Source organism: Lactuca saligna, chromosome 3 (assembly GCF_052625555.1).
Source record: "Lactuca saligna cultivar CGN05327 chromosome 3, ASM5262555v1, whole genome shotgun sequence".
Taxonomy (NCBI): domain Eukaryota; kingdom Viridiplantae; phylum Streptophyta; class Magnoliopsida; order Asterales; family Asteraceae; genus Lactuca; species Lactuca saligna.
Genome location: NC_136419.1, coordinates 117,678,505 through 117,698,953, shown reverse-complemented (window position 1 = coordinate 117,698,953; position 20,449 = coordinate 117,678,505). Strand labels below are relative to the sequence as shown.

General features: G+C 41.5%; 1 protein-coding gene across 1 annotated transcript; it reads left to right on the top strand.

The window, feature by feature from the left end:
* Positions 1-17,744: 17,744 nt before the first annotated feature.
* Positions 17,745-19,115, top strand: LOC145037171 (zinc-finger homeodomain protein 10-like). Its single transcript, XM_078985764.1, has one exon. The coding sequence runs from the start codon at positions 17,885-17,887 to the stop codon at positions 18,980-18,982; it is 1,098 nt and encodes a 365-aa protein (XP_078841890.1). The 5' UTR covers positions 17,745-17,884; the 3' UTR covers positions 18,983-19,115.
* Positions 19,116-20,449: the final 1,334 nt, after the last annotated feature.

Genomic DNA, 20,449 nt, shown 5'->3' with positions numbered 1-20,449 from the left:
TCTCCCCATCGGTATATTTCAACCGTTATCTGGGAATTAACCTCCCCTTCGGTATCTTTCAACTGGTATATGGGGATTATTTCACCCCTACCCCTATCACATATTATGTGACATCCCCTAATTTCTCGGCCAGAAAAGACCGATTTAATTTATGCTTTTTAAAATAAAATCAGAGAAATCTTTTTAAAAGATGTTGCGAAATTTGTTCCCAAAACAAAACATGATAAAAGTTTATCAAAACCTTCTTTAAGAAATGTATAGTTTCATTTCATATCAAAACCTCGGGATGTCATGTTCTGATACAGATCAAAAGCATAAACAAGACATTATAAGCCTTTCAACAGTTATTTACAACTACTGGCCTATAATCCAAAAATCTCTCATCGTCCTCCAGCTATGCTCGGGGTCCACTACCTGTAATTATAAAACTGAGTGGGTCAGGCTTGGGAGCCTGGTGAGCATATGGGGTTTTCAACCCACATTAATAATATACTTATTAAGTTCACCAATCAACAATAACCCTGATTACCCATTCTCGTTGTCCTCACTTTCCGTCCCTAAACACCTATCACAAGGGACCTAGCCTAAGGAATATCATCGGAATGGACACTACTGCTAAGGGGTTTCTTCAGCCATACATGTCCTAAAGGCAACCATGAGGGGGATGGAGTACGCCAATGAACATTCAATTCATCAACGCCTACAAGTTGCGGACCTGCTAGTGTTCCACCGGATTGTATAGAAAAGTCTGTGGTTGTCATCTATACTCCGCTAGATGACTACAACAACAACAACATCGAGGCCTCTCACCTTTTTAACACACATCAACTATTTCATCTACCCATGTTCTACCCAACATATTTTGTAGATAAAATCATATACAGTTTAAAACTTGTATAAAACATCAATTCAACAGTCACCTCGAATAAACGATTAACATATTTACACATAACACGTATTTCAAGGTAAATACTTCATATCTATGTGTAAATTGAGAGTAACTACACACTCACGTGTTTTGATGAAAATCGGGCAGCAATTCGTTTCCTAAAACGATCGAATCTAATAAAACCGAGAGTTTTATTGAGAAACCGGGCTCTGCAAAAGTCGGGCTTCGAAACCGAAAAGATAATTTTTCCGAGCTTCACGGCCATTTCGTGGAGTATTCCAGGGTTTACAATCGATACCGGGGCTTTGGGGGATTCTAAGATGAAGAAAATATGAAGAGAGGGGCTAAATATGGCAAAACTCCAAAAGTAACCGAGAGGCTTCGCAGGTACCCTTCTATTTGTAGGCTCTGAAGTCGGCTTCGGCGGTGGGGTCCGCAGGAGAGGGTGCGCAGGTGCGTGGGACTCGGTGGCAGCCACTGATTGGACCGCGGTCTACTGGAACACATGCGAGGTTCGGAGCTAGGCTATGCGAGGCTCGGAGCTAGCCTATGCGAGGCTCGGAACACGCGGCAGTAGGGCGAAGCTTCGGCCGGAGAGCTGGCTACTTCGGATTGGGCCTCCCTTTGGTCGAATCAGAAGAGGACACGTGGCTTCCCATGACTCAGAAACTTCGGTGACTCAGCAGGACACGTGGCACGTTTTCAGCGAGGGTGACGTTGGAAAATGTGACTATGCGAATTTTCTCGGTTTTCGTGCCAAAACTTCTAAAAGCCATAAATTTCGTATACGAGCTCCGTTTTTTATGTTCTTTATATGCACGCGTAGCTAAAATTACGGTCTACAACTTCCGTTTAGACACCGTCAGCTAATTTTGACTTCAAATTTTATATTATTATTTGTAACACACCGGGACAGGAAATTTGTTAAAAATTCATAACTTCTTCATCCGACGTCTGTTTTTGTTAGACTTTTTACCATTGTGCTCCTAATGATGAGACCTTCGATTCTCGTTTAGGTTGTATCGGCTATAAATCGCTCAATCTAAAATTCGAGTTTTTAGCTGTCTACTGCTAACCTGAAACTTCGAAAAATCATAACCTCCTCATACGAAGTCAGATTTGGGCGTTCTTTTTATCGAACTTCTCGGTTTGACGAATAATACGAATTTCATTTAGATTACTAAGGCTAAAAAGTAGTTTATCAAAAAATCACTTTTTACGACATTCAGCACCGTGCCGGTTTTGTCGCGAAACTTCAACAGGTCATAACTTCTTCGTTATAACTCGGATTTTGGTATTCTTTATATCCCCGAAATCCTTGTTTCGACCACTACAACTTTATGTAAAGATATCGGGATTATCTCACACTTTAATTTTGACTCTAATTTTTATTCTTAATTAATTAAGCCCTAATAATTAACCAGAAAACACATAATGCACATACTATTCACATAATTCCTTTTCATTTCTTCAAAATGAATTACAAAGGTTAACCTAGACTATCAACTTAATATAAATGCCTAGGCTAGAAACACGAGTGTTACATATTACATGTCATAACATATTGGTTTCATGATAACATAAATAGGCATACTGAGTCACATAATGGCATATCATAAGCATACAACTATACATGCGTGGGTTTGTCCACCCCTTCGGTATCTTTCAACCGATAACCGCCTTCGGTATCTTTCAACCAGTAACCAGCGGCTAGTACTCCTTAGTACTACTAACACATACTCAGCATAGATATAGTAACCAGACAATTCTCACAAAGATAACCATCTCACCCATAATCTCCTACTGGTGGGCCGACATTGGTGTCGTAGACCCACCCCTACTGGAAGGTAACTCACCTCATAAGGTTGACTGCTGAAAAGCTGATCGACAGATGTCCGACTGCTACTCCAGTGATCCTCCGACTACAATTCCCATAAAACACTTAGTAAGACACTGATAACTGTTCTTAGGGTAAAAAGACTATTTTACCCCTAACCAAGTCCAAGTCAAAGTCAACTTCCAGTTGACCTGACTCGCCAAAGTCCCTACCCTTCATCTGCCCTTCTTTATGCTTCTACTTGTCGAGTTTAGCAATAACTCGATGAGTTATCCTTCTAAAACAACCTCTGATGAACCTTCATCCGACTCACTAAATAATATGAACAACTCGTTGAGTTCATCCTCATCCTTCAAACGGTCATGTCCTTGACCCGCCGAGTTGTATGAACAACCCATCGAGTTCATCTTCAAAAGTTGGGAGATTGCCTTGGACTCGCCGAGTCTACTTATGCACTCGTCGAGTCCTATGAACTCCACATCTATCGCTAAGTCCAATACATTGGGTCACTCCTTTGGACCCTCTAAAACCCTTCTAACACTCAATTGGGTTCCTTTGAACCCTAACAGAAAAGGGGAGTCAAACCTCGTACTCATCGAGTCCCAAGAATAACTCGCCGAGTCGAGGTTGTTCAAGTCTCATTTCTCGATTTCTGATGTACAACACTTGTCCAAAAGATAGATCTAGGATACTAACATCAATCTAGCACGTAAAGTTACAAACTTTACGTGCATGCATGGGAGAATAGGCTAAAAAGGCTCTAAAAGAAACTCTTAAAATTCATGAGGCTTCCAAAGGCTCCAAAGTCAGGCACTTTATTTCTTGTAGTCCCCTAAGGACCTTGGATCTGGAGTCTTAGCTTCAACCATGCTTGCACTCATAGTTGGTCACCAAAAATGGCTCCTTAAAGCCCTAATTCATTCCAAAATGGGATATAAAACATGAATGAGCAAGGTATAAACTTTATACCTCCAAAGAACTGTAGATACAGCACAAACTCGGGATCTTCTGATTTCCTCTTGTCTCTTCAAGCTTTTCCTTACTTCTTGTAATCACAAACCACCAAAATCCACCAAAGAGGCCTTAGATCTTCACCAAAGACAATTAGGGTTTAATGTGAGGTGTTCTAAGAGCATAGGGGATGAGGGAGGCTGAATAAGATGTTTAAATAGGGTACAAACCTGTGGATTAGGGTTTTGTCCAGACAGGGTCTACTCGTTGAGTCTTGCTGGCGACTCGACAAGTCCGCCACTTATCCCCCGGGTCCAAGTCGCTTCTACTCGACAAGTTGGGCCTTAAAATCGTTGAGTCCATTCCAAAATGTGAAGAATACTTGAATGAGATATATACCAGGAACTAGGTGCTACAAATCTCCCCAACTTATTTTAGACTTCGTCCTCAAAGTCTGCTGCTTGATCCTGGAAAAGCTCTGGATAATGCTTCATCTTCTCTTCCATCGGCCCCCACGTCCACTCCGAGCCCTTCCGGTGTTGCCATTGCACCTTCACCAGCTTTACCTTCTTGTTCCTCAGGTCCTTCGATTTTCGGCCTAGGATTGACACAGGTCGCTCAATGTAGTTCAGAATATCATCAACTTGAATATCCTCTAGGGGCACTACCGTTGAGTCGTCCACCAGACACTTCCGCAGCTGGGAGACGTGGAAAGTGTTGTGGATTTGACTGATTTCGGCTAGCAGATCCAGCATGTATGCCACCTTGCCCACCCGGGCTATAACCCTGAAAGGTCCAAAGTACCCGGGGCCCAACTCGTTGTGGAATTTCTTCCAAAACCTGAAAGTAAACTGCACATCCCTGTTCGAAATCACTGACACTGGCACCTCATGCCTCGCCACCACCTCTCGAATGTAGATGTCAACCAGCTTCTAGGCCGATATACTCTCCTTGATCGGTATAAAATGGGCGCTCTTGGTCAACCGATCCACAATGACCCATATGGAATCCACCCCCCGCGTGGTCCTGGGAAGTTTGGTGATGAAGTCCATGGTGATATCTTCCCATTTCCACATGGGAATATCCAAAGGTTGCATCATGCCATATGGCTTTTGATATTCGGCCTTGACCTTCCTGCAGGTCAAGCACCGCTCCACATACTATGCTACGTCCCGCTTTATGCAGGGCCACCAATAGTCAAGATGAAGATCTCTATACATCATCGTCGCCCCAGGATGGATAGAAAACCTGGATTTGTGCGCCTCCTCCATCAATCTCTGATGCATGCCTCCATAATAAGGGACCCACACCCTACGGTGGAGGGTCAACAACCCTTAGCTATCATAGTCGAAAGAGGAAACCTGAGCCATAATACGCTCGTTCTTCCGATGTTCCTCCTTCATAGCCTCATGTTGGTCCCCTCGGATCTGCTCCAGTAGCAAAGTCACCATGGTCATCCGCATGTAAATATCCCTGATCGGCGTTGCCTTGCGGCTAAGCGCATCAGCCACCACATTGGCCTTCCCCGGGTGGTAAAGGATCTCACAATCATAATCCTTCACCACATCTAACCACCGACGCTACCTCATGTTCAGATTCGACTGTTCCATGAGATACCTCAGGCTCTTGTGATCCATGTAAATTGTACAATGAACCCCATAGAGGTAATGACGCCAAATCTTGAGGGAAAAAACAACCGCCACCAGCTCCAAATCATATGTCGGGTAGTTCGCCTCATGAGGCTTCAGTTGCCTCGAAGAGTAAGCAATAACATGTCGTCTCTACATCAATACCGCGCCCAAACCTGAGATGGACGCATCGCAGTACACCACAAAATCCTCCTTGCCCTCTGGCAGGGATAAGATTGGCGCCTCGCACAATCTCTGTCTCAATGCCTCAAACACAGCCTGCTGCTCAGGCCCTCAGCGAAAGACCACGACTTTCCTTGTCAACCTGGTCAGGGGTATGCCTATCTTGGAGAAGTCCTGAATGAATCTCTGATAGTATCCTGCCAGCCCCAGTAAGCTCAAAATCTCGGATGGAGACTTCGGGACCTCCCACCTCATCATGGCCTCCACCTTGGCCGGATCAACTGATATCCCATTCTAGTTGACAAGGTGCCCAAGAAATTGTACCTCGTGCAACCAAAATCACACTTGGAGAACTTAGCACACAAGCTCTCCCTCCTCAAAGTATCCAAAACCTCTCGCAAGTGCTCCTCATGCAGCTCTCGAGTCTTGGAATAAACCAAGATTTCATCGATGAAAACTATCACAGACCGATCCAACATCGGTCTGCACACGTGGTTCATGAGATCCATGAATGCGGCAGGAGCATTGGTGAGCCCGAAGGGCATCAGTACGAAATCATAGTGGCCATAATGTGTCTGAAAAGCAGTCTTCTGTAAATCTTCCTCTCTAACCCTCATCTGATGATACCCCGGATGCAAATCAATCTTGGAGAACCAAGATGCTCCCTATAACTGATCAAATAGATCATCAATCCTCGGGAGTGAGTAACGGTTCTTCACCGTTACCTTATTCAGCTCCCGATAATCTATACACATCCAATGCGACCCGTCCTTCTTCTTCACAAACAGAATCGGGGCTCCCCAGGGAGAACTGCTCGATCTAATGAATCCCTTGTCTAACAGCTCCTGCAACTGTGAAGACAACTCATGCATCTCAGGAGGAGCCAACCGATACAGTGCCTTGGCTATTGGAGTCGCACCAGGGACTAGGTTGATCCTGAACTCCACCTGCCTCTCCGGAGGTATCCCGGGCAACTCCTCGGGGAATACATCCGAAAACTCTTTCACTACTGGCACATCGCTCACCGTCGCCCCTCCCGCCTCCTGGGTGTCCATAAGATAGGAGACGTATCCTGCGCAGCCCTACTGAAGGTAGTGCCTAGCCCTTGCTACCGAACATAAAGTTGGTCCTCGTTGTAGCCTCTCACCCTAAATCACCAGCTCTCCCCCACCTGGGGTCCTGATCTGAACCAACTGTTGCACGCAATCAATCACTGCCCCGTTGGGGCTTAGCCAATCAATAACAATAATAACCTTGTTCACCCTCAATGGTATGGGAACCAAATCCACTAGATAACGCTCTTCGAACAACCTCATAACACAACCCCGGAAGAACTTTGATGCTCGCACAGACCGGTCGTCCGCAATCTCGACGTCTAAAGGGAAATCCAACATGCCCGAAGGCTCAGGAAACTTCTTGCTAAGCGCAAGAGAAACAAATGATCGGGTAGCTCCCGAATCAAACAACACCCGAACCGGTATACCGTTCACATGGAACGATCCTAAACAGATAATACACATAGCATATCAAAATCATAGCGACATACATAAAGAAATAAGATAAGAAAGTGTACCCGTCACCACATCGGGTGCAACGCGTGCCTCCTCGGCTGTCAACTGAAATGCTCGGCTCCGTACCATTGGAGCCTCTAACTTAGCCTTTCGGCCATCCGTAATTCGTGCTGCTGCTGGGGTCGGTGCTGCTGTTGGCGCTGTTGCTGTTGCTGCTAGCAATCTAGGGCACTTGGCCTTCTTGTGGCCCCTCTTATTGCAATGAAAGAAAATCGGGTCTGACATCTGCATTGTGGGGGTGGGGGTAGTACAATCCCTGCCAAAATGCCCAACCTTGCCACACTTATAGCAGCCAGAACCCAACCCTATGCAAAAAGCTCCCTCATGTGTCCGACCATATTTTCCACAGCGGTCCCGACCCTGCTGGCCCTTCAACCTAGAGTCGAATCCCTTGAGTTTCTTCCCCAAAACCCTTGTAACCTGCCCAGTCTTGGACTTCCTCTTCCTGAGGTGCTCCAAATCGATCTCCCTCTCCCGCGCCATGGAAATCATAGAGTCCAAGGTCGGGCATGCCGAGAAGCTGACATGCTCCCGGATATCGGCTCTCAACATGTTGTGATAGCGTATCATCCTCATATCCTCATCTCCTGCATACTGGGGCACCAAAAGAGCCCTTTCGCGAAACTTGGTGGTGATCTACACTACAATCTTCGTAGTTTGTCTCATGTCCAAAAACCCCCTAGCCAGCTGCTAAAGCTCTACAGCTGGTGCGAACTCCGCCCTGAATCTGGTCACAAAGTCTGACAACGTCATAAACTCGACGGTCGAGGCTCCCAATGAGTCACCAGCCGACTCCCACCAATCTCTAGCTATGTCTCTCAGACATCCTTCCGCAAAGCGGACCTTCGACCCTTTCAGGCAGAAGCTCGTCAACTGCACAGAATCAATGTCTGTAATCCATCTCCTGGCAGCAATGGGGTTCTTCAACCCGTGAAAATCCGATGCACCACTCCCTCTGAAGTCCTTGAAGGACAGTGTGCGCGTACTCGCCTGGCCAGATGCCAAATCACACCTGAATGCTCGGAGGCGATCCTCCATCAGCTCAATGATCCCCTCCTTGATCGACCCGAAGATAACCGGTGTTGCCTCAAGGATGCCTCTCGTAATCTCAGACGTGATGAACTCGTGTAACCCATCATCAACCTGCTCGGATCCCATGCTCGAGCCCAATTCCGATCCTGACTCAGATCCCGAGCCTCCTGCTCCATGTCGTGTGACCACCATACTTAAAATAAACGCATAAATGTCAGGATCAAAACATTCCCTGAGAGGTCTCACACATTACCCAAGATTCCTGGTTCCATCTCAACCCTCCTTGACTCGAGTACGGATCCTCTGCTTTCAGTAGTACGGGCCCATACTACCTTCCACATCTATGCGTACTTTCCTCAAGGATTGCTTCAACTTCACCAAGTCCCTTAACCAGTATACTTTTCCAGCTATTTTCATCCTAGGCTTTCCTAGGGCACTTTCCGACCTACTCTCCATCATCAGCTGCACCAGGAGTCCTTACCATCCTCCCTTAACTAGCTTGCGGATACTGCTACATATCTGCTCACTAGTTTGTTGAAGTTATCCATGACCCTTATAGCACAAATCAAGTAGCATTCGTGCATCAAGTAACCATATCAAGCATTACCTAACTAGGTCATCCTACTGCTGACTAGGTAGTCCTAGTATCCAGCTTATACAACAGGCATATAAGGAATCCTTCCTAGATCCTCAGCCCTAATCTAGCATGCAGTTCTTGAAAACATATACCAGGCATAAAAGGCATCCTCCTAGATCCTTATCCCTAATCTAGCATGCAGTTCTCATTATCATATATCATATAACATAACATACCAAGTATGGGTATCTTAAGGAAAACCTACTTGAGCTCAGCTGGTCGCACGCATCACACACCTTGTTATTTCTCAAACTCTTTTTCTTAGATTTATAAAATCATTTATTTAGAAAAAAATCCTTTAGCCCCCACGATTTGAGTCCAGACACCCACGAGGGTGTGTCTGAATCCCTCAAACCAGGGCTCTGATACCATCTTGTAACATCCCAAAATTCAAAGCCAAAATTTTCATTTTTAAAAAGATTATAACATAAAAACCATTGGTATAAAAACATTCATAATGATATCTCATGTCACAATCAATATGTCAATAATCCGAAACATGTCACCATAAACCCCATTTTGTCAAAAGTAAAATAATTCAGAGTAGACTCCAAGGAAACTCCATTCGGAAAACATGTGTGTGTGTGATGCACTGCTACACCGCCGGCTCCTTCCCCTTAGATGAAGAGGTACGTGAAACCAAAACTGAAACTATAATCACGAAGCTTAGTGAGTTCCCCCACCATACCCATAGCACATAGTCATCGGTATCTTTCAACCGGTAACCGGGAGTTACCCTCCCCTTCGGTATCTTTCAATCGGTAACTGGGAGCTACCAGCTCCTCCCCTTCGGTATCTTTCAACCAGTAGCTGGGAACTATCCTCCCCTTCAGTATCTTTCAACCAGTAACCGGGAGCTACTCTTCCCTTCGGTATCTTTCAACCAGTATCCGAGAACTAGCCTCCCCTTCGGTATCTTTCAACCGGTATCTAGGGAGTATTTCACCCATACCCCTATCACATATTACATATCATAACATATTGGTTTCATGATAACATACATAGGCATACTAAGTCACATAATGGCATGTCATAAGCATACAACTATACATGCGTGGGTTTGTCCACCCCTTCGGTATCTTTCAACCAGTAACTGTCTTTGGTATCTTTTAACTAGTAACCAGGGGCTAGCGCTCCCTAGTACTACTAACACATACTCAACACAGATATAACATCCAAACAATTATCATAAAGATAACCATCTCACTCATAATATCCTACTGGTAGACCGGCATTGGTGACGTAGACCCACCCCTACTGGAAGGTAACTCACCTCGTAAGGCTAACTGCTGAAAAGCTAATCAACAGATGTCCGAATTCTACTCCGGTGATCCTCCGGCTATAATTCCCATAGAACACTTAGTCAAACAATGATAACTATTCTTAGGGTAAAATGACTATTTACCCCTAACCAAGTCAAAGTCAAAGTCAACTTCAAGTTGACCTGACTTACCGAGTTGGACCTCCAACTCATCGAGTCCCTACTTTTCATCTTCCCTTCTTCACACTTTTACTCGTCTAGTTTAGCAATGACTCGACAAGTTCCCCTTCTAAAACAACCTCGGATAAACCTTCATCCGACTCGCGGAGTTATATGAACAACTCGTCGAGTTCATCCTCGTCCTTCAAAAAGTCCTATCATTGACCCTTCGAGTTGTATGAACAACTCGTTGAGTTCATCTTCAAAAGTTGGGGAGATTGCCTTGGACTCGTCGAGTCTGCTTATGCACTCTTCGAGTCCTATGAACTCCACGTCTACAGCTAAGTCCAATATGTGGGTTCACTCCCTTGGGCCCTCTAAAACCCTTCTAACACTCAACTGGGTTCCTTTGAACCCTAACAGAAAAGGGGAGTCAAACCTCGGACTCACTGAGTCCCAAGAGCAACTCGCCGAGTCGAGGTTGTTCAAGTCTCATTTCTCGATTTCTAATGTACAACACTTGTCCAAAAGATAGATCTAGGCTCCTAACATCGATCTAGCATGTAAAGTTACAAACTTTACGTGCATACATGGGAGTATAAGCTCAAAAGGCTCTACAAGAAACTCTTAAAATGCATGAGGCTTCCTAAGGCCCCAAAGTCATCCACTTCATGTCTTGTAGTCCCCTAAGGACCTTGGATCTAAAGTCTTAGCCTCAACCATGCTTGCACTCATAGTTGGTCACCAAAAATGGCTCCTTAAAGCCCTAATTCATTCGAAAAAGAGATCTAAAACATGAATGAGTAAGGTATAAACTTTATACCTCCAAAGAACTGTATATGCAGCACAAACTCGGGATCTTCTGATTTCCTCTAGGCGCTTCAAGCTTTTCCTTCCTTCTTGTGATCACGAACCACCAAAATCCACCAAAGAGGCCTTAGATCTTCACCAAAGACGATTAGGGTTTAATGTGAGGTGTTCTGAGAGCATAGGGGACGAGGGAGGCTGAATAGGATGTTTAAATAGGGTGCAAACCCTTGGATTAGGGTTTTGTCCAGTCAGGATCTACTCGTCGAGTCTTGCTGCCGACTCGATGAGTTCGCCACTTATCCCCCGGGTCCAAGTCGCTTCTACTCGACGAGTTAGGCCTTCAACTTGCGAATCCATTCCAAAATGTGAAGTATACTTGAATGAGGTACATACTAGGAACAGGGTTCTACAACACACCTCATTCCCCCTGCTTTAATTGTTATACTTTTCGTGCTATTTTTTTAGGATTTCATCGAAATCTTGTAGCATTCCTTAGATTCTTGTTGGTTACCTATGATCTTTACGGTCCCTCATGGAGTGGGAATTTTGACACATTGATGGTATGTTGAGGGGACAACCTTTATATCATGGATCCATGTTCTACCTAGTATAACATTAAAAGTGGATAATGTATCGATTACACAAAAGCGTTGTGTAGATTTTATCCGATTTATGTAAATAGGTAGCTTTATTTTTCCGACTGTATGTTTTGTTTTGCCACCGAATCCAATCAGCATTGAGCATATTTTTACTATTTTGGCTTCAAGGATGTTCATCCTCTTCAAAGTTTCTAAAATTGTGATGTTGACCGAGGATCCGCTGTCAACAAATATCCTTCTGAAAAAATGATTGAGGATGTAAAGAGTGATCACCAATCGATTGTGATGAGGATCCTGGATGTCTATTCTATCTGTTTCGACGAATGTGATATCCTTCTCATTTTTTATTGATGTGTTCTTCCATTGCATTTCTTCTTTCTCCATCTTCGACACTTTAGCATGTCTTTTCGCCACAGAGTAAGATATGCCACAAATCTCCGATCCTCCAAATATTACTTTAATTATCTTAGCATCTGCAGGAGCAGATCCTAGTCTTTCTCTAGAGTCTTATGAGGATCCCGATCCTTTTCTTTGGGTGTTTCTTTTCTTCTGTCAAGGATCTCTTTGACATATCCCTTGCTAACTAGGTAACTAATCTTCTTTCGTAGGGCTATGCAATCTTCAATGATGTGAACAAAATCCTCGTGGTATGCACACCATTTGGACTAATCTTTTGTAACATTCGTGTTCCTGGACTAAGCGTTAGTGTAGTGATGTAACAGTCAGGTCAACCATTGTAACCTATTTTGAAGTAATAAAGAGTAATTATGTGAATATTATGTGAAATATATGATTTTATGTGCTTAAATACTTGTTTATAATAATATGGTATTAAAGAGTAATTATGTGAATATTATGTGAAATATATGATTTTATGTGCTTAAATACTTGTTTATAATAATATAATAAATAAGGATAAAAATAAGCATCAAAATTTAAGTGTTAGATAAACCCGATATCTATATATTAAGTGGTAGTGGTCGTGACAAGGATTCAATACATATAAAGAACGCTGAAATCCGAGTTATAACGAAGAAGTTATTGTCTGTCGAAGTTTCGCGGCAAAACCGGCACGACACTACGCAAATAGTGAATTTACGAGAGAGTGATTTTTAGTCTTAGCGATCTAAATGAAATTCATAGTGTTCGTTAAACCGAGAGCGTGCATAGAAAGAACGCCCGAATCTGAGTTCGTATGAGGAAGTTATCATTTTTTGAAGTTTCGGCTTAGCAGTATGCAGCCCAGAGTTTGAATATTAGATCGAGCGATTTTTAGCAGACACAACCTAAACGACAATCGAAGATTTCGTTAGTAGTAGCATAACAATAAAAAGACAGATGAAAACGGACATCGGATGAAGAATTTATGAATTTTTAACGGACTACTCCTATCTCGGCATGTTAAAAATATAACTTTAAAAATAACATCAAAATTAACCGACGAAGTCTAAACGAAATTTGTATTGTACGGCCCCGCCTATGCGTGGATATAAAGAACGTCAAAAACGGAGCTCGTATGCAAAAGTTATCAATTTTAGAAGTCATGATGTGAATCTGCGAAATTGATGACGTGGCATGATCCCAGCTGATGCTTACTCCCCACGGTCTCGCAATCAGTGTTGACACGTATCACTTCGGACGCCCAACGTTCGCAACCGACGTCTCACGTACGAGTACGCCCCACATACACCGAAGCCACGCTGCATGAGTGCACGGTCTAGTTTTCTACGGTCCGAGGAGTGTCACGACGATCCACCAAAGTTACGACTCGTGTCTCTACGCCCCGCGTAGATCCGAGGAACGATGCACGTACTCAGCAGCCTCGCCCCTATAAATAGACGTGCGAGGGTAGCCAACTAACTCAATCATTTCTCCACTTCTTTCTCTCTCTACTCTCTGTCTCTAGCCTACCCCAACTCCCCAAAGCCTAAGGTACCCCCTAGCACTAGAAGGAAGCCCCGGAGCTCCCGAATGCTCCAAGAAAAAGAGCTTTTCGGCTCGGAAACGTTGCTCCAGCGAAGCCCGGTTTTTAATAAAAATCTGTTGTAAGTAAGATACACCCACCATACTTTAAATATAGCTTATATATAAATATAATATCGTTATTATGAAACTATAAAAAAGATTTATCAATGATTAAAAGTCGTTATACCGATTGAACTACTTACTGGAGAGGTGTCTAGAATGGTCACGTTGGGTTTGGTTGTTGGATGTCAGAAAAGCTATATGTCGAAATGGTCCTACCTCCCAATTGTCCTGCCTGGCTGAGCCTTACTTGATAGATCATGAAAGTAGACTTTGAGTTAATGATGAATCTAGACTAATAATTGGTCGCAATAAATATTAGACTAAAATATAGTGGTAATAATACTAGGTTTCGTCGAAGGAAATCATATTGTTAAGAAGCGAAGCGCTGCTCGAATTTCGAGTCATCACTGTAACAAGTGAGTGCATAGTTACTTTCATCTTACACATAGATATGAAGTATTTTATATAAATTATGTGCTATGTGTGCATATTGTCTGAATACTTGTTGTCTATGTTGGATGAAAGATTTTATACATGTTTTAAATGATTTAAACGGTATATGTATTTTATATCTACAAAATGTGTTGGGTAAATCATGGCTAGATGTAATAGTTGGGTATGATGAAATAAAATGATGAGAGGCCTCGATGTTGACGATGTTTCTAGTCATCTAGCGGAGTATAGATGATGACCATAGACTTTTCTAGATAGTCTAGTGGAACGCTAGCAGACTCGCAACATGTAGGTGTTTGTGAACAATGTGTTCACCAGTGTACTCCATCCTCCTCATGGTTGCCTTTAAGACATTTATTGCTGAGGAACCCCCTTAGCAGTAGTGTCCATCCCAATGATGATCCTTAGGCTAGGTCCCTTATGATAGGTGTTTAAGGACGTAAAGTGAGGATAACGGGACGGGTAATCAGGTTATGGCTGGTTGATGAAATTAATAAACTTATTTATTGTGAGTTGAAAACCATATATGCTCACCAGGCTCCCAAGTCTGACCCACTCATTTTCTTGTATTACAAGTAGTGGCACTCGAGCATAGATGTGATGTGTGGATGAGGGATTACGGATTATAGGCCTGTAGATATGAATAAATGTTGTCAGGCTTATATTGTATTGTCTATGCTTTTGATCTGTATCAAACATGACACCCCAAGGTTTTTGATCTGTAGATATGAATAAATGTTGTAAGGCATAGATGTAATATTGGAACTTGGATGCCAAGCTCTTTACTATCTTTAGGTATAAAGCTATTTTTTATTTTTTTACTTTATATTCTCCACTAAATTGGTTAGTAACTAGAAATGAATTTGTATTTATCTAAAACTTTTTTGATCCCATGATCTTGAGCGATTTGTGGACCCAAGATCAATACCTCATATTCTGCCTCATTTTAGGTTACTTTAAAATCACAACTCATTACATGGGGTATAATGTCCACTTGTTGCGACTTTAGTATGACTCCAAGACCCGATCCTTTAAAGTTAGAGGCTCCATCTCTAAAGAGAGTCCATTTCATTGTTTATTCTATATCTTTAAGTTGTTGAATTTCCTTCTCCATTTTAGGTTGAAGATGTGAACTGAAATCAGCTACAAAATCTACTAATGCTTATGATTTTATTGTAGATCTTGGCTCTTTTCTTAATTCATAAGTACTTAGTTGTACAGACCACTTAACCATTCTTCCTGACATCTCAGGTTTTCTCATCACATTCTTAAACGAATAGTTTCTTTTTATACAAATAAGATGATATTCAAAATAATGGCATATTTTAGTTGAAACACAAACAAAAGATAAGATTAGTTTTTTTTTTAACATGCAAGTACATGGTTTCAACATCCAAGAAACTCTTACCTACATAATACACGACATGTTGAGTGCCATCATGCACCTTGACTAAGACTATGCTTGTGGCGTTCTTGGATATGGCTAATTATAGGAATAAGGGTTCTCCATATTTATCTTGGCCAACAAAGGGGCCAAAAATAGATATTTTTCAGCTCTTAAAATGCTTTTTCATGGTCTAGTGTCCAATGGAACTTTTAGTTCTTCCTTAAGACATCGTAATAGGGTTTTCATCTTCCAGATGCCTTGGATATAAACCTGTTTAAGGTTGCGACTCTACCTATTAATATTTTGACATCTTTAGGATAAGATGGGGTTGTAAGTTTAAGATAGCCTTAATAAGATTTTATGGTAAAGGCAAACCACATCCGCGATCGCTAACCTAACAAATTTTACGTTTGGCTACATGAGGTTGGAATCTAGAAACAACTCGTTTAGAACACTGATCGCTCATGAACAACTCTTGGCAGTATCCGTGGAGGAATCTTGCTGAGTCGAAACCCGATGCTGAGATAAAACTTCCTCCATTTAATGAAGGTTGTAGGCTCCAACACGGAACCACCTATCCTACCCCAAGTGTGTTCGAACTTTTTTTTTGGAAAGGGAACTTCCCTAACGAGGGTTTCCGGGCCAGCTTTCGCGCACCGACTAATCCCCCACTGCAAAATAAGGTTTTGCCTCATGCCCTGGAGTCACTGCAGGCGAACCTCCATGGCCACAAGGGTTGAGTGGTGCCAGGATTTGAACATGGGTCAATAGGTTATCCACCATATCTTCCACATGTCTTACCAAGTCACCACAACCCAAGTGGTTAAGTGTGTTCGAACTTGGGTCAAAATGAGTCTGAAACATAACATCAAAAAAGATACTTGTTCATAAACATTCGTAATATTATGTTGGGTGACAACAAAACAAGTTCAACACTTCAGACAAAAAAAAAACTTCGGTGAACTCACGAAAAACTTTTGAAAAACATAAATCAAAAGAACACAATATTTAATGTGGTTCAGTCAAGGTGATCTACGTCCACTGGCGAACGAGAGAGATAGAGAGAGAGAGAGGGAGAGAGAGAGAGAGAGAGAGAGAAAGAGAGAGAGAGAGAGAGAGAGAGAGAGAGAGAGATGATTTTATTAACTTTCTGGAACTATTACAAGCACTCAAAATTGTATCTCACTTTGAGCTCTCACAGAAATCTAACAATTTACAATTATGAGGGTATGAGCTTATTTATACTTTGGGGATCAAACATAAAACCCTAATGGGCCGAGGCCATTAGCCCAAGGCCCATGAATGGTGACAACCAATCATATTTCGTCATGCAACATCTTCTGGAACATTCTTTCATCTTGAGCATCATAGAGGACTTCATAGCATACTTGACTCATCAAGGAACACGATAGTACATCTCGAGCCATCATGGCACAACATGAATATGGATGGCGCAAGAGGCATCAAGTGTGGCACAAGAACATCTAGGTTGGAGCAACATCATCATCTTGACGCAACAATAACATGCATGGCGAAACAAGGTCATGCTTGGCGCAACAACATGCTCCATTGCGCAACAGGAGTACCCCATGGCACAAGAGGGAGTATCTTGGCGCAAGGAGTGTCATTAACGCAATAACATCCTTTTTGGCCCAAGTCTTCAGCAGATGACGCAATAAGGTCCCATTGTTATTCTATATCACTCCGAAGTGCTCCAAATCTCTTCCAGGTGATCCAAATCCCCTTCTGTACGATTCGTTCCTTTGGCACTTGATCCATTCCTTTGTCAGACGATTTATTCATTTCTCAGATGATTCGTTCCTTTGTCTCATGCTCAATACACCCTAAGTACTCCATTGCGATCTAAGTGTTCCATGTTGGACAAGACTTGATACACCCAATGTATTCAACCATCATATAAAACAAATTGTGTTCTACACATTTTCAAAAGCAAATTTGTAAATCATAATAACCTTATTTACGAAATCAGATGGTAATTCTTTATAATTTCCATAAAGAATTAATTATTTTTTAATAAAACCTGTTATTTTAATGATTAACCTTTCATATATATACCATTTTATTTTCTGTCTAAAATTCATAGACACAAAAAAGATATGAGAGTGATTTATCATAATCTTGTCATCCCCACAATCGATTTTCTTAATCATTACTCTCATGTCGAACCAGTATATGCTGTTGTTATGCAAATTGCAACTACTACTTACGCGTTTATGTAGTTACTTGGTTATTTAGAATATTTTTCGATAATTCGATTATTTACTTTATTATTTTTTTTATAAATAATAATAGTGTGTAAAGAATTCATCATCCTATGTTTTGTCTGTTTCTCTCTAAACATGTAGAGAGAGAAAGAGAGTATTCTGTCCATTTTCATGGATAATAAAAACAACCCTTTAACCTCATCCCCAAATCTAATTCATTTCTCTTAACCCACCATGGAAATCCCAACTCCACCACCACCCACAACCATCGTCGCCGCCGCGGCCACAGTTAAAACACCTGATCCAGATTCAGAGACACCGCAATCGAACAACTTCACTAAACAACTCACACCACCGTTAACCAACGGTGTCCTCAAACGACACAAGCCCTTCCACCACCTCCAACCACCACCAGTGGTGGTCACTTACAAAGAATGTCTCAAGAACCACGCCGCTGCCATGGGTGGCCACGCCATAGATGGATGTGGGGAGTTTATGCCGTCTCCGACGTCCTCCCCATCTTACCCTACCTCGCTAAAATGCGCCGCGTGTGGCTGCCACCGGAATTTCCACCGCCGTGAGCCAGACGAGTCGCTGTTCCCATCACCAAATAACCCACCCATCCAACATGTCATCGAGTACCAACCCCATCACCGCCACCACCCTCCACCTCCACAACCCATACCACCTCCAGCTGGCGGAGCTAATAGCAGCAGTCCGGGAAATTCCCCATCTCCACCACCGATCTCATCGTCATACTACCCATCAGCACCCCACATGCTCCTCGCACTAAGTGCCGGTTTAACAGCTCCGCCGGCGGAAAACAACCACGGTAACCACAATCCGTCGATCCCCACCACGCCCGGCTCCGCCGTCGCCTCTGGTTCAAACCCAAATGGGAAAAAACGATTCAGAACAAAATTCACTCAAGATCAGAAGGAAAAGATGCATGAAATCGCGGAAAGAGTTGGGTGGAAGATGCAGAAACGCGATGAAGAACTCATTAACGGATTCTGCAACCAAATTGGTGTCGATAGAAGCGTTTTCAAGGTATGGATGCATAACAACAAAACCACTTTTGGGAAACCGAAGGATTTCACTAACAACAATGGCAATAATTCCTCCGGTGAGGGCATTGATTTCATTATTTCAAGAAACAACCACCACCATGACACCGGAAACAACCACCACCTTGATACCGGAAACAACCACCACCTTGACTCCGGAAACACCCGTCACGACATCGACCACCACCTCCATCTTCATAACAATGGTAGTTTTAGCACCGGTGGAAATGTGATTTGCACTAAAGGTTCATCATCATCTTCTTGATCTTAATTTCTTTGTTGATTATGGATAATAATTATGTGTTTAGCATTAACAATCCTGAAGAAAAGGCTGAGGCTATTGTTGTTTTAATTTGCTTACTTTATATTAGAAGTTAATGAATTAATTAATTAATTAATTGATGTTTGTTTGGTTTTAATAATATTAGATTTTCATACTCCTCGTACTTTGATGAGAATCACAATCATGAGGTTATCTAGATTAGGAATTTTTAATTGTGTTTAGCACCAATCACATAGTACTAGGTTTTTAACCTTTGATTAATACAAATTTAATTATTATATTTGTTATTTTATCATGTATTCGACCAAATTCATAATTAGTTTGTCGTTAGTAATTACATAATATTAATTATTCCATTCATAGACAAGCAAATAGGTTTGTTCGTTGTATTTAATTTTCAAATTAATAAATTATATATTTAAAAGATTAAATCAATATTAATATAATGGAATTTGGAGGCAGCTTTACATCTCAATCTCACTTGTTTGCTTTTATAAAATTATGCACTTTATCTTTTATCTTATCCGCACATTTAATTGTCTATTTTTAGCAAAATATCGGTGTTATAATAATATAATATCTTATAATACTTACGAACATATAAAAATATTTGTTGTTGCAATTGTTTAAAAAAAAAGGTAGAATTGAATTTGAATTTAGACATTTTAACACGTATAATCATTTCTGTCCTCCAAAAAGTTGATTTAAATATACACTGAAATCAACTTGAATTATTTGATAATACACATGAGGAAATCTGTCAATTAGGTTTTGTACAGTGACAGCTGACATTTTGCCATTTCGTAATTGATTATTTAATTCGAGAAACCATGCTCGATGGCAATAAACCAAAAAGACAAAATTTTATGTCGGCTAAAAAATTATGGTAGAAGTAAAAATGATTAAGAGATTTGATTTTACACTGAAATCTGAAAAAAAAAAAAATCCATGAAAACATCATATCACTACTATTTTTTTAATTATTATCAGGAAAAATAAAAGAGTCTATTTTTCAAAAAATTACAAAAATATATTGGTGACAAACATACAGAAATGATCCCTTGGAAAAACTAAGATTTATAAAAATGGTCTATCTAGGAAATAGTTATGGAAATGGTCCCTAGAAGATTTACAAAGTTACAAAACGGTCCCTGAAAGAAATTAAGATTTACAGAAATGGTCCCTATAAGAAATAATTACAAAAATGGTCCCTATAAAAAATAATTACAAAAAAAGTCCATATGTAATAGTGATATTACAAAAATGATCCATATATATTAGCGAGCTTACAGAAATAGCCCACGTATAATATCAAAATTGTAAAAATGATCCATGCATAATACCATATGGGAAAAATGAATAAAAAAAGGACCCTGGATATTACAGAAATTGTTCTCATATAATAACGACATTGCAGAATTGGTCATTCTACAATATGGAAATTATAAA

What these genes read in the sequence shown, in the direction of transcription:
- LOC145037171 (XM_078985764.1), top strand. Translation starts at nt 17,885, where the DNA reads ATGGAAATCCCAACTCCACCACCACCCACAACCATCGTCGCCGCCGCG.